We start from the raw sequence: 14,253 nt of genomic DNA on the forward strand, positions 1-14,253 counted from the left end.
CTACTGTTTGTTTGTCCCATTTTTTGTTTTGATCCTAAGGAGTTAGCCAGGATCAGGCTTGGGATGTTTTGCCTGCAAGGCCTGACCTAGACTACATCTTTGAATCTTCATTTCTGAGGATGGTGAGAGGCACTGCCCAGTGAGCGCAAGGTGTCATTCTTCAAGTCTGTGCCCAGAGGCAGAGCACAGACTGGGAGATGCCTCGGTAGTAAAGTGCCTGGCCCATAGGCTGGGGGACCTGAGTTCAGATCCCTAGAAGCCATATACAAAGCCAGGCGTGGCAGTGTGTGCTTGGAGAGGGGCGTCAGAGACAAGTGGATCCCTGAGACTCGCCAGCCAGCCTTGCCCAATCAGTGAGTTCCAGGCCCAGTGAGAGAGCTGAGGCTAGGATGGGTATGGGGAAGGGAGGGTCGTAGGTCACTCTCTCACTCACTCGCTCACTCCAGATGCACTTGTGGGCTCTTGCTGTGCGCTTCTTGCCCCCTCTGTCACTTTGACCTGGCTTCTTCCCTCAGTCACCATGTCAGAGCGGATGCATTCCCTCTTCTTTCCTGGTGACTTGGTCCTGAACAGATGGAGATGGACACAAGCTCCAGGGTGCCCCCCCCCACAGCCGAGTGTACAGGCCTGCCCAGGCATGGGGCTGCAGGTCAGCCTGGAACAGCCAGCGCCAGCCCCCAGGGACCAGCGGGGCAGGCAGCTCAGCTCGGCATCCTGCGTCATGAATAAATGACTCTCCAGCACCGCCTGCGCCTCTCACTGGCCACTCACGGGCTCGGCAGGAGCCTCTCACACCCCATGTGCACAGCCAGGAGCCACGCAGGAGGCACCAGGAGAAGCAGCTGCTGCCTGAGAGCCCCCTTACTTGAGCTGCCACCCCAGGAGACCGAAGTCACAGCAGCCCTGCTTAAGCCGAGGCTACCACCAAGGAATAGTGCACTCAGCCGCGAGGTCATGAAGAAGCGACTCCTCCGCTCTTAGAGGAAGGCGACCGTGCCCAGCCCAGCAGAGCACTCTTGGAGACTGCCTGGACGTGGAACAGCCAGTGCCAGAGCAGGGTGGCGTGCAGGGAAAGCCAAGTGGGGACGGGGGAGATGTGAGAAGAGAATGGACATGGCTCCTCCCTGCTGGACCTCCAACTCCCCCCTCGGTCTTCGACTCCTCTCAGATAAGGTCTTGTCTAGCACCATTTGGAAATCTGATGCCCTCCGCTCGGCTGCACAGGCAGGTCCTCTGTTGCCCTCAGAAATCCTTGCTCTGAGAGAACACACCGCCACTTCTGCTCCTGGGATAAAGTCTCGTCGGAGACAGAGAGGGGCTTCTGAGGGCCGGCCGACTTCAGACCCTAGCCGGAGCTGAGCCCAGCCACAGCATGCAGGTGTCCTTCGTGTGCTCGGAGCACAGCCTCAAGACCCGGGGCCCTGAGGATCGTCTGGGCCGCTCGGCTGCCGGCAGCCCCAGCCCAGGCACCCGGGGACGCTTCCGGGCCGTGGCCATGGTAGCGCGGAGCCTGGGGCAGCTGTCCGTGCAGAGTGCTCCAAGCAGCAGCGACACCAGCGTGAAGCAGCCAGGGATGAGACATAGGTAGGCAGAGCAGTCGGTCCTGTGGGTCGGGGACGGTCCTTCCCACCTGGCAACTCTCTCCCTGGCAGCTGGGGTACCTTGTTGGCACCTGCTAAAAAGAAAGTTGAGATTTGGTCAGCCCCGAGTCTCTTGTTCTTGGCCACAGAGAGATCGTCACCCTCTTCCTCCCTGTTCTCGTTATCTTTCTGGGGCTCAGCTCCAGTAGTAAATCACCTCATCAAACTTCTGTGCTTGCTCTTCCTAGAGACCTAAGGGCATCAAGCTACGGGCCCCTGCCACCTCCTGTCGTCCCCTGAGGTCACAGGCCCCAGAAAATGCCCTGAAAGGGGTGGGGAATGGAGCTTTTTAGAGGGGACTGCCGTCACCAGTGTTAGTCTGACGGTGAACGCCACCAGGGAAATGACAATGGAACAACCCTTTCCAGGGCCAAACCAGGCCTCCTCCATCAGGGCTTCTGGCCTCAGTGGACACAGCAGTCAGGCAGATTCAGAGTCTCTCTGCTCTGGGCAGTCCATGCTGTCTTATTTCTCTTCCTGGTTTGGGGGCCACCTCTGCCCCCCACCATTCTGTGTTCTATCCGTTGGATGTGGAGAGGGTCCAAGTGTCCAGGGCAAAGCCTTTTTCTCTTTCTCGCCTCTGCTGTCCACGTGGAGCTGCTCCGGAGCTCCTACACTGGAAAGGGAGGCCCCAGCTTTATAGGAAAAATTTTGAGCTGGTTCTTCTTGCTCCCATGTAAGACTCGGAGCCCAAGGGCCTGAGCAACTGACACCTGAAGAATGTGCTCTGAGGAAAGGGGGTGGGGTCTCCAGAGAAAGGGATCAGTCGCCCTGGGCTCGGAGAGTCATCTGTGTTTATGGCTGGTGTTACAACGGGCAGCTTCAGGCTCCCAGGACCAGCACTCAAAAGGCAGACCGGGTGTAAAGCAGCCATAGCCCAGAGGCCCCGTCATGGTAAATGCTGGCATGAGGCTGGGGTGCAGGGTCTGCTCATACTCTGGCCTCCCCAGGTCCTAGGGATGTCTGATGGTCTTCAGCAAGCCTCTCGGGTAAAGAGCTCTTCTTCCTTCCTCTAAGCTTGTTGGGGACAATCAGAAGGGAATTCTCTGTTCTAGAATCTCTCTGGTTTATATCTTTGTTTCAGTGACCACTAAAAGCTGAGACTATATAGAAACATATACATATGCATGTATGTGTGTACAGAAGTTTCATGTATGTATGCATTATTACATATGTATGCATACATATGTATGTATGTATGCATATTAGATTGGATTCTTGTTATTTGCTTTGACTTTGAACTCAGCCTGAGATTTGACAGAGAACTTAACCATAGTGTCTATTTCTATATGTTTCTACATGTATCTCTACATGTAGAGTACTAAGTGAAGGGAAAAGTGGACCTTGAATAGCCCAAGTGCTCCCAACAATCATGCATGTGTGTGTGTGTAATTGTGTCTGTATGTTTATGTTTATGTATCTGTATGCATATACCCATGAGTGTCTGTGTGTATCTATGCTCATATATGCCTATATTTGTGCGTGTGTCCATGTGTGTCCTTGTGTGTGTCTCTGTATGCATAAAGACGGGGAGGGTCTTTACACTAAAGACCTAGCAGTGAAAGACTTTTCATCTGGGGTCTGGGTTCAAATTCCAGTCTCAGCTCTTCTCCATCTGATGGCAGAGCAGAGCTTCCCCACAGCTGGACTTGTTTGTTCTGGTGTCATCTGGAGGGAGGGGGGCCCATACCCCTATAAATGATATGCAGTTTCCTGGGGGCTGAAAAAGCAAGTACTCAGCCGGGGGCCACACAGTGACTGCCTTGGGGCCACATCCAACATGTTGGTGAAGACCATAGGACCGAAGGCAGGCCTGATTCCGGGGGTTGGTGATAGGGACTGAAGGCGGGCCTGATTCCGGGGCTGCCTCCTCCCTCGGATGCTTTCCTTCCCCACAGATGCTCTGGGTTTATTTGTCCTTTGACGCTTCACAGCCTGCAGGGGTGAAGGGAGACAGGTGCTCAGAACAGGGACAAGCTCTTGCCTTGCATGGGGGAGGGAGACGAACATTCCATCCTGACGGTCTGATCTAGGACCTGTGTTCACATCCGGCATCATCATCCCTCAGGACTCCTACACCACGGGACCCTATTCTATCAGAAGATGAAGACAAGAGGCCCAGGCCTGTCCTGGGGAGTCAGAGTCTGGGAGCAGAGAATAATACCTAAGAATACCTAGACCCTACACTTATCACAGAGGGTCTGGCTTTTGGGAGCAAGGGGCTTCCAGAGCACCCACCCTCTCCTCTCTGGCCACAGTGAAGGCGGAGTGGCCTTGCCTTTTCCTGGGCTAGCCTTTGTCCTCTTCTCAGGTGGCGAAAATGAAAGGCCCAGAACTCTTTCTAAAGAATCTGTTGTCTGGGCTTCTGCAGCTGCGACCCTTCCTGAAGCCTGAGGTACAGCCATCAGGGCAAGAATCCCCTGGCCAGGCATCTGTACTTACCTGACCAAGGCGATGTCTGAGAGGCCTCATTAGCCCAGACCTCAGGAGAGGGACATAAAGCTACTGAGAAAGGCTTAGGGACTTAGAACCGTTATTTTATAACCACATCAGGTTTTAATTAAAGAAAAGAAATGTGTAGCTTATTTCTGTGCTCTGAAGTGTGGGGCGACAGCGTGGTAAGAGCCACCAGGCAGGCTATTGCGTCTGTGACGTCCCTGCCCTTGCTTGGCAGCCTCACGTGTAACCGCGTCCAGCCTCGAGGTGAACTGTCCCCTCTTATCCCTTCTCCGGAGGCCTGGCAGCAGATGGCAGAACCAATACCATCATTTAACGAGAAACAAGTTGAGCATGGTAATGACAGCATGGAGCAGCGCCCCAGTTTTGTTACAGCCTCCCCAAGGGCAGCAGATGAGGACACCACCCAGAGCCCTGCTGCCTGGTCCCCACCCCGGCCCAAGAGAAGAGCCTTTGTGGGAAGTTGATCCGTCTCCGGATGCGACTTAAGAGGGCAAATGGCTTCTCAATGCACTGCCCGTAACTGGCAGGCAGCGGGTGCCTGCTCTTCAGCCACAGGCACATGTGGGCTCAGCCTCTTGTTTCAAGTCTCAGCTGCCTGCTTCTGAAGCTGCTCTTCCTCCCAGAACAGGCAGTGTGTTCCAGCGTGTAAGGACCTAGGTCCGAATCCCAGCTCCAGCACTATGCTGCTAAAGGTTTTTTTTTCAGGAGGTGACAGGCAGAAACGTGCCTCTTGACCTAGACCAGTCAGAAAATTGCTGCCTGTAGTCACATGTGAAAATGTTTTACAGAATGGGGATCCAGAAAACCTCCTGAATGCCTGGGTTTATCCAAACCAGGTACCCAGGGGGCCAAGGTCCAGGGTTCTGCAAACCCCCAAATGTTACAAACAAGACCCTAAGGGTGTTTGTGACTATTCCCAGGGAAGGAACTGAAAGTCTTTATCTGCTTCCCAGAGTTTCCTGTGACCCAACAGCTGCTGGGTTTTGTTTTGTGGGTTTTGTCTTTTTCAATGTGACACAAGATAGGTCAACTGGGAAGAAGCCTCAGGGGAGAAAATGTTCCCCCAGTTTGGCCTGTGGGCATTTTGTGGCGCGTTTTCTTGATTCATGACTCATATGGGAGGGCCCAGCCCACTGTGGGCAGTGCCATCCTGGGCAGGTGGTCCTGGGTTGCATAAGAAAGCAGACTGAGCGAGCTCTTAAGCAGCCCCCCATGGCTCTGCTTCAGTCCACACCTCCAGGTTCCTGCCTTGGCTTCTCTCAATGCACTGTGACCAGGGATGAGTGAACCAAATAAGCCCCTCCTCGGAGCAATGGAACCTAACTGAGACAGCCGTCAGATCTTCAGTCTCCGTGATCATTGTGCCCCTCTGAGCGCTTTGCTCACATCCCAGTACAGTTACTTTTCTGTCCAGCATGAGGGAAGCTTACTGAATTGCTCCAGATCTGGCCCCCACAGAATCTAAACGTGACGTAACCCCGCCTTTCAGGCTAGCTCCAGACATCTGAGTTGGCTGATGCTTCCAGTGCTGAGGGCACTGTTGGGTGAATTGAATTCACTGATTATTAGAGGAAGCCCAGAAACACTGTTTCTCCTTTAATGAAGACATGTTAATGCTTATCCAGTTTGTGGGTTTCTTTCTTTGTTTGCTATTTGGGGTTTTTGAAAGAGTCTTGCTATGCAGCCCAGGACGGTCTCAAACACTCAGCAACCCTCCTGCTTTCGACTTCCAAATACTGAGACCAGGACGGGCATGGTGGTGCATACCCTTGATCCTAGCACTTGAGAGTCAGAGGCGGCAGATCTCTGTGAGTTAGAGGCCAGCTTGGTCTACACAGTGAGTTCCAGAACAGCCAGAGCTACATAATAGAGAGATTTTGTCTCAAAAAAAAAAAAAAGTGCTAGAACCCCATGTATGTGCCACCATGCCTAGTTTATCAAGGCCTGTTTGATGTGTCCACTGTTGGTTTTGTACAAAGACAAGGCCTTGCATGACGTATACTCTGTCTTGGGGAAAGGAAATGCGTACGAGTCGATGTCCTGTCCTAGGCACCAGGCCTGTGAACTGTGTCACCCGTTCTCACAGCCAGCATCCTTGCTGGAAGTACCCAGCTGGTCCTGGGAGCAGCTGCCCTGGGGGAGCATGGTGGGACATGGAGTGGCAGGAGCCATGGGGAGGTAGAGTCCAGCCTCGGAGGAGTAAGGGCCCAGGGAGAGCTGTGACACTTTTCAGCTTCACCATCTGGGCAGGTCGTGTCTCTTCCCACACACAGGCAGGAGGGAGCACCATCCTGGAGCACCGTAGTGGGAAGCTTGAGCTGACTACCAAAGGGAGCCCCATTCCCACATCCTAGGGTATCTCAGTGTGCCCTCTGTGAGCATAAGAGCTGCCACACAGCTGAGGAGATGCTTCAGAGCCCCTGCTCCGCTGTTGCTCCTAGGGTGGGGGAGCCAGGCTGGCCTGTACAGGGACACACAGGAGGACCAGACTCCGACAGAAGTCTGTTGTCCTCTACGGCCTCCTGAGGACATTAACGACCCAGAAGCCTGTGTGCTAAGCTGTGTCCTACCAGGCGCCACCCTGCTGGGGAACTGCAGTGCTGCCCAAACCACCAGCCTTTGAGACATGAAGGGCAAAGGCGGCCTTGTGGCCCAAATGAAGCGGGGCTAACCTCATGTTCTGAGAAAGAGGGACAAACAGCCTGTAATAGAGATCACAAATGTGGCCTCTGGAGAGAACTCACCTCACAGCCCTTGTTGCTGCCATCATCTGCCCTTGAGCCAACCCTGCAACCCTCTGCCTGCCTGTGTGCACCCAGGGTGGGCCTGGGGAACAAGCAGCCTGTCATCCCACAGCAGGCTAGCAGGGGTCTCCCTCATATGGGTCTCTGTGCCTTTCAGAAGATATTTTGACTAGGGGAAAGCAAGCAACGTCCTGACCCCGGTGATCCAGCCTGGCTGGCAGCCAAGGCTGACTCCGTCTTTCTTTTTCAGGAACCTAGGCAAATCCGGCCTCCGGGTGTCCTGCCTGGGGCTTGGTAAGTATGGGAGCCCCTCATGAACAAGGAGCTGGGGCTTCAGGAGAGCCAGCCCCACCCTTAAGAAGAGCTACACTGAGCCTACCATTCTGGGAGATTAGGTTGTCATGGCAACCAGCAGACAGGAAGAAGGAAAGGACAGAGCTACAGCCTTAGCATGGGAGGCTGCAGAGGGCAGGAGAACCCTAGGAGTACTATGCACACAGCCCTTCACCTCATCCCAGAAGTCAGAGCACCCCCTGACCCTCACTGGGCCAGGAAGCTTTCTTCCTGGCTTCTAACCCGACTTCAGAGAGACAGTCCCAAGGAAAGACCATTCGATTCGGTCTTGCCCTTGTTCCTCTCTCCAGATGTGAGCTCTGTCCTAAGAACCCACTGTCCTCCACCTCCACGGTAAACTACTTTTACCCCTTCTACCTCACACCCGCGTAGGCCTCTCCAGCAGGGCCTGCCATCAGGAAGCCACCCTCCTGCTACGGACTGCGACGCCACAGCAGCACTGTCCTCGCGCGGAGGACAGCCCTCCTGTCTTAGCCTTCCAAGTGCTTAGGTTATGCCTGTAGGCCTCCACACTGGGCTCCAGATGAGCATTTCAGAGGCCACAACCCTCCTAGGCTCATTCTGATCTCTGGCCTACATACAGGCTGCAAGCAAGTACCAAGTACCCATACACAGGACATGCTCAGTACAGAGCAGTGGGTGGCCTGGGGCTGTCCCCAACTCTATTCCCTATACTTCAAAGTCTGAGCACCCACGAAACAGTTCTGGTCCATTGCCAGATTATCTGACCTGAGCCGATGTGTCTCCTTCCAGGAACGTGGGTGACCTTCGGGGGCCAGATCACCGATGAGGTAAGACATAGCTCCTTCAGCCTCGGGCCACATGGCTAAGTCCCCTGCATAGACCAGGGACTGTGTATGCTCCTAGAAGCATCTGTGGCGTGAAGCCAGTTGCTTTCTCTCCGGTGGAAGTATCGTGCCCTTGTGGCTAGAAAGGCCAAGGGGTAGTGGCTGAGAAAGATGCTGCAGCTGGCGGCACAGCTTAGCTGAAAACCAGGAGTTCTCAGCAAGTCCCTCTGTACATGACACCTAGCTGCAGCTGACCCCGAGCATTCAAGGATCCCATGTTTTCCAAATGATAAAGCCGAGTGAGTGGCCCATGAATAGGCACCTGTCCATACGTGTCTGCTGCAGGACTCAGGCTTCTCCCACAGGCTATTGGCCCACTGTGGTCCCCACTGTGTGCTCCCCTAACTTCTGGGGACTGCTTCCTTCTGGGGCTTCTCTGCTTTGGGAACACAAGGTGACACTAAGAAAGAGCAATCCGAGTGCTGCCAGTCACAGGGCCTGTCAGAAGGAAAGGGCGCACTCCCAGGCAGCGGGAGAGGTAGAAAGGGGAGCGCTGGGCGCCCGCACCACTCAGCCATTGTGTTTGCCAACTTTCTGTAGAAACGCTTGCGTTTAAAAATTAATAAGTGAGTCCATTTGAGACCTTGTTAGCTGTGATGGCTCGTTTTTAGGGAAAACTTGGCTTCCGTTGTGATTTAAACGCAGTGTGTGGTTTTGTTTTATTTTTATAGCAGTAGCTGGTCATTGAACCATTTGTCCTGGGTGCTGAGGCTGCTGGGTAAGAGCTGTCTCGGGCAGAGTCGGGAGCTTCTAAGGTGAAGTTCTGGTCCCCAGAGCTCAGAGTAGAAATTGGAGCCGTGGGACACGTGTGGTTTGTCTCAGCTAAGTCGCTTCTGACTCAGCCTCGCTCACAAACAGATGATGGAAGTCTGTGAGGGAGTAAAGGAGTGAGTCTCTCTCAGTGTTAGCTACAGGGTGTGACATCCTTGTAGGCAGGTCGCTGACACCAGCAGATCGGTGGCACTAAAGAGTGTTGGCGAATGAATCTCAGATGGCAGCTCCAGCTGGCCTGCCCCATGCCATGCCTCAGTCAGGGCAGGGTGACAGAGATAAAGATGTTGGAGGCCATACCTCATGACTTGGAGCCAGAGGAGCAGAGGAATAACAGATGACAGAGTCAAGACTCTAGAAACATGTAGCTGTCACAGATGACCTAGTGACGAAACAAGAATGTTTGTGATTTCACAGCTTGTGATTTTTAAAAAGCAGAATGCCAAATGTTAGGGACCCCTGGCTGCATCAGGTGCAGAGGGCAGAGGATCTAGTCCCTGCCTGCTTTTTCCCCCACTTGGAAGACTTTTGTTTAAATATATGAAACATAAAATTTCCTGTGTTAGGGCTGAAGATTGCTCAGCCAGTAGAGTGTTTACCATCGAGTTGAGTCCCCAGAATTCATAGGGGGAAGTGGGGGGCTAGTATGTGTTTGAATTCCCAGTGCTAGGGACATAGACCGAGGAGGATCCCTGGGGCACACTGGCCAGCCAGCCGACTGGAATCTGAAGGACAAATGAGAGGTTCAAATGAGACGAGATGGCCAGTTGAGCAATACCCAAGTTGACCTCTCACTCCATTCGTAAGTGCATGCCTGCACACACATATGAAATGACCATTTTAATCATTTTAAGGGTAGAGCTCATTGGGTGTCTTCATGTTGCTATGCAAATGTAGCTTCTGTTTCCAGACAGAAACATGATACCTTTAAGGGGTAACACTCCAGTCCATACTAACCTCTAATCCATTTCCATCTCTGTCAGGCCTCAGTCTGTTTCTGTGAGTAGAGTTTTATCAGCACATAGCCACACTCACTGGTTGACACAGATTTGGCCACTTCTGGTGCAAAGACAAAGCTGAGTGCTTGACAGGTCATCTGACCCAAGATGCTTGGGTCATTAAATATCTGTCCCATTGGGGAAAAGGGTTCATGGCTCCTGTGCGGGACAGCACAGCAGCCACCCCCAGTGTCTGTGGAGTTGTCTGGCAGCTGCAGCAGGAGAGCATTATGGGGAGGTTGTTGGTGATAACCGCACAGTTGTGTGCGTGGCGTATGCTGGTGAACTGTCTGTTTAAAGATGGCCACAGCGCTGGGCGCTGCGGTGCACGCCTTTGGTCCCAACGCTTGGGAGGCAGAGGCAGGCGGATCTCTGTGAGTTTGAGGACAGTCTGGTCTTCAGAATGAGTTTCCAGGACAGCCAGAGCTACACAGAGAAACCCTGTCTCAAAATAATAATAATATAATAATAATTAATAGATTGGCAATGACTGCCACTGTCCTAGCACTCAGGGAGGCTCAAGCAAGAAATGTTTGAGGGCATTTGGATTGCATAGTTGAGACCCTGTCTCAAAAACTTATTTTTTATTTTATTTATGTGTTGAATATTCTGCCTGCGTGTATGTGCATGTGCCATGTGCTTAAAGTAGCTGAGGAGGCCAGAGAATTGTGTCGGGTCCCTAGAACTGGAGTTACAGATGTTTGTAAGCCAACAAGTGGGTGCTGGGAACTGACCCTGGGTTCTCTGCAAGAGCAGCAAGGGCTGTTAACCGGTGAGCCAGTGCCCACCCCCTCCAAATGTTTTGAAGTTAGTGTGACAAGTTTTAGTAAGTCCATTTTCTAGACAGCATCATGTATTCCCAGCTGTCCTTGAACATCCTGTGTAGCCAAGGATGACCTTGAATTGATCCTCCTGCCTCCACACCCTGATGCTTGGGTTACACACCTGGTTCCATATGGTGCTGGCAACTGACCCCAGGGCTTCATGAATGCCCATCCAATCTCATGTACTGAGCCACACCCAGCCCCAGGAAATATGTGCGTCATATGAAGAAAGGAATGGACTGCCTTAAACTGGTTTCCAGGGGGTACTGTGTGTGCAGAGCAGCTACAGCCTCCTTTGTGTCCCACAGATAGAACAGGACAGAAGCGTGTGCCTATCTAAAACGAAAAGTCCCCAGAAGATAAAGTGCAAGCCATGAGCCCTCTGCCCTCAGAAGCCCTCCACAGAGGCCACGGTCTCCCTATCCAATGGGATGCCGTGCACACAATGTACCCCAGGCATGGCTCATGCTGGCTGGTGGGACACATCTGGGAAAGGCCACGGTGAAGGCAACAGAGAATCAACACTTGCCCATGCCTTGGCATTACAGGGCAGTGCCCGGTGTGCACAGAGGTTTCTCCGTGGGTAGCTCTGGGGAGGAGGCTCAGCTGCTGCATGAGGCCCCCAGAGAGCAACAGTAACCATGCGTTTGACGTGCTCACACTTGAGCCTCAGCAGAAGAGACAGCAGACCTCCTTGTGGGTGGATCTCCAGAGCCCCATGGCCGCAGCTCCTGGTCCTTCCGCCTCTCAGATCCCAGCAGCTGTGGCCCGGCTCCAGGCTCTGCACTACCTGCAGCGGTTGAAAAACAAGTTTTAGCACAGGATGGATTTCTTGGATCCCCTGTCAAATCTAGTAGCACCAAGTCCTCCTCCCCATGAACACCATTGGGCATGGATCCCGTCCTTAGCAGTCTTCTTCCAACAGTATCATCCCCAGAGTCTCTCAGCATGCACACATGCACACACACACACACACACACTTCTCCCCCCTTACTTGGATGATTCTTGAAGCCACTCAATACCAGAGAACCAGGAGCGATGGGGGCTGGCATCATCCAGCCGCTGCAGGCTGACTGCAGAGGGAGTTCTGGTACCCGAGCTATGCTGATCAGGTTTGGCCCTCAGACTGCAGTGCTCTGGGCACGTCTCTGCCATATTTTAGCGGGGTCCATCGAAGGCAGGCATGCTCCCGGCTGCCTTGATTGCCAACCCCACCACCTGTTGCTGTTTGCTGAGGGAAAAAGCTCACCCTCTTCTGGAAGCCCTGGGAGGAAGGTCTGGTCAGCAGCGAGGTTGCTTGGATGGCCCGGATGCTCTCCCAGCCTCACTCAAGGCCAGTGACTCAGCCGCACTGTGGAGGCCTGTGGGCCATCTGAAGTCAGTAGCAGCCCTCCTGCAGTAGCTTGGGGAGGCTCAGCAAGGTGCAGATAAACACGCAGATAAATCTTTTAAAAGACAAGTGACTGGCCTGCTAAGACCGGCTGCTGGGCCCCGTGAGTGACACAGGGACAACTGTTTAGCTCAGTACAGTGGCCATGTTCCACGTTGACCCCAAAAAATTCACAGCCAGCAGCAAGCAGGCTGTCTCCCTCATCCACCTTGCCACCTTTGTTTTTCTGAAGGGTTTGTCACTTCCCTGCACTATGGCAGGGAGGAGAGAGGGGCCAGGAGAAGAGACTAGGCTGTGGAGCCTGTCTGCAGCTGGCAAGACAGTGCTGGTTCTATCATTTCAGATGGCAGAGCACCTCATGACCCTGGCCTATGACAATGGCATCAACCTCTTCGACACCGCAGAAGTCTATGCAGCTGGCAAGTATGTACCTTTCTCACGGGAGAAGGTGGCATGGAACACCTCCAAAGGGCCACATCTGTTCCCCCGTCTCTCACTCAGTCTTCTTTAAATAACCTCAGGAGATATTTTGATGGGGCCTGACTGAGATCACTCAAGCACTGGCTGCTTCCTAAATTCCTCATGTGCCCAGGCACCAGGGTTTCCAAGGCACAGTGCTGGGCTCGAGCTGAGATTTACTGTTGTCCTAGTCTGTGGTGACATGCTAGTGAGCCTCAGCCAGCCCCATGAATCTGACATTTTTGAGTCTTAATGATAAAGTAGGGACTGTAGGGCAGACAGCCTCTCTGATCTGGAGAGAGCAGGCCCTGGCAAACCGGTATGAACAAAGCACTTCCATGTGACAATGAACTTTCCAACTCAGTTGTCAAAGGCCCACTGCTCTTCAGCCACAGTTGTTGGCTTCAGTTTGGGCTGTAATCAAATCATCCACTTTCCTGCATCACATTTTTTCATAAGTCAGTTTTGGTTGGTGAAATCATTTGCTGGCTCCCTTTTTTGTCCTCCCCTCAGCCCATTTCTGCTGGGAGTCAGCCAAGTTCCCATCAGCTGGGCTGCTGCAGCCTGAACTGCTGTGTGTCATGGCCATGGGGCCAGCACCTGCTTCCTGGGCCTCGGGATGTTACCTGCTGCCCGGAGTGGGACCCATAGCACTAAGCGTCAGGGAACCCAGCTGGACAATCGCCCAACCCCTACCAAGGGCTCAGGGAGCTGACAGCTGTTCCCCCATCTCCCTTAGCCCCATCAGCAACACTTGTATTGTCCTTGTGCCATGGTCTCCTCCCCTCTCCAAACAGACATCAGCTTCCAATCAAAGTGAGATGCTTTCCAGACAGACAGATGAGCTCAGCTAAGCACCCAGAGGTTGAAGGGCCTGCTACAGATGCCCAGCCCAAAGGCATCTCCCAGCTTCCTCCCTGGCCCAGCTTTTGCCTGGGCATTGCTGCCTAGGAGAGCAAACAGAGATTAATGCCACCTCCTCTGTCTCCAAATGGCCCCCCCACTGTGTAGTCACCAACTCCCCTGTGTTATTGCCTTCACTCTATTTGACTGGACGTGCAAAGCTGGCATGCCAGGGCAACCACACTAGATGCTGGGCATCCTTGGGGCCTTTCTGGAGCCCCTTGCTTGAAGTCAAGGCCTTGGGCAGGAGCCTTCTGCTCTGGAAGGCCTTGCTTAAGGAAGCCCCTGTCCTTAGCTCTTCAGCCTGCCACTGTAGTCCAGCTGTCCTTAGCCAGCCTGCTCACACCGCAGAAATGCCATCTCGCCAGCAGCCAGTGTGACTCACGCTGAGCACTGTGTCTTAGGGGCAGGCCAGGCTTCTCTGACCAGGGGCTAGACGTAGCTCCAGTGAGCCGTCAGCCAGGGCTGCCCCTCACTGACCAAGGGTGAGCGTCCACATATCTCTCGGACAGTAATCTGTGCACCTCTCAGCGACCTGCAGTATTTCTGTGCCCACAGTCAGCGCTTGCAGCCAGGACTGCAAGCAGGAGGCTTGGGTTAGCTGCTCAGGCAGCCTCACGTCCATCTTCCTCTTCTCCTGGTCTTTTGTCTGACAAACTGGGGGACCAAGGAACGAAAGGAGGCCAGAGCTGATTGAATTTTCAGTGCGTCCTGACCATAAATGAGGGGCATTCAGAATATATGCTAAGCAGCTTGCAAATTAGAGCCCATTATTTCTGAGTGGATGACTCAGGCGCTTTTATAATTGGAATGTAGCGCTGGGTTTGGATCATTTTCCGTCTGTTGTTTTTGCTTAGAAACA

General features: G+C 53.4%; 1 protein-coding gene across 7 annotated transcripts in view; it reads left to right on the plus strand.

Annotated features, from left to right (window-relative positions):
• Kcnab2 (potassium voltage-gated channel subfamily A regulatory beta subunit 2) overlaps window positions 1-14,253 on the plus strand; it is an 81,325-nt gene that overhangs the window by 52,457 nt on the left and 14,615 nt on the right. For 5 of the 7 annotated variants that reach the window (XM_060378967.1, XM_021644242.2, XM_060378969.1 and 2 more), the window contains 3 exons: window positions 7,095-7,138; window positions 7,952-7,989; window positions 12,373-12,452. In XM_060378967.1, coding sequence (XP_060234950.1) covers window positions 7,095-7,138; window positions 7,952-7,989; window positions 12,373-12,452 — 162 coding nt within the window. Of the gene's footprint in view, window positions 1-831; window positions 1,585-7,094; window positions 7,139-7,951; window positions 7,990-12,372; window positions 12,453-14,253 lie in introns of those variants that run through there. The other 2 variants (XM_060378966.1, XM_021644240.2) reach the window with 2 other exon arrangements.

The sequence above is a fragment of the Meriones unguiculatus genome, chromosome 3, assembly GCF_030254825.1.
Source record: "Meriones unguiculatus strain TT.TT164.6M chromosome 3, Bangor_MerUng_6.1, whole genome shotgun sequence".
Taxonomy (NCBI): domain Eukaryota; kingdom Metazoa; phylum Chordata; class Mammalia; order Rodentia; family Muridae; genus Meriones; species Meriones unguiculatus.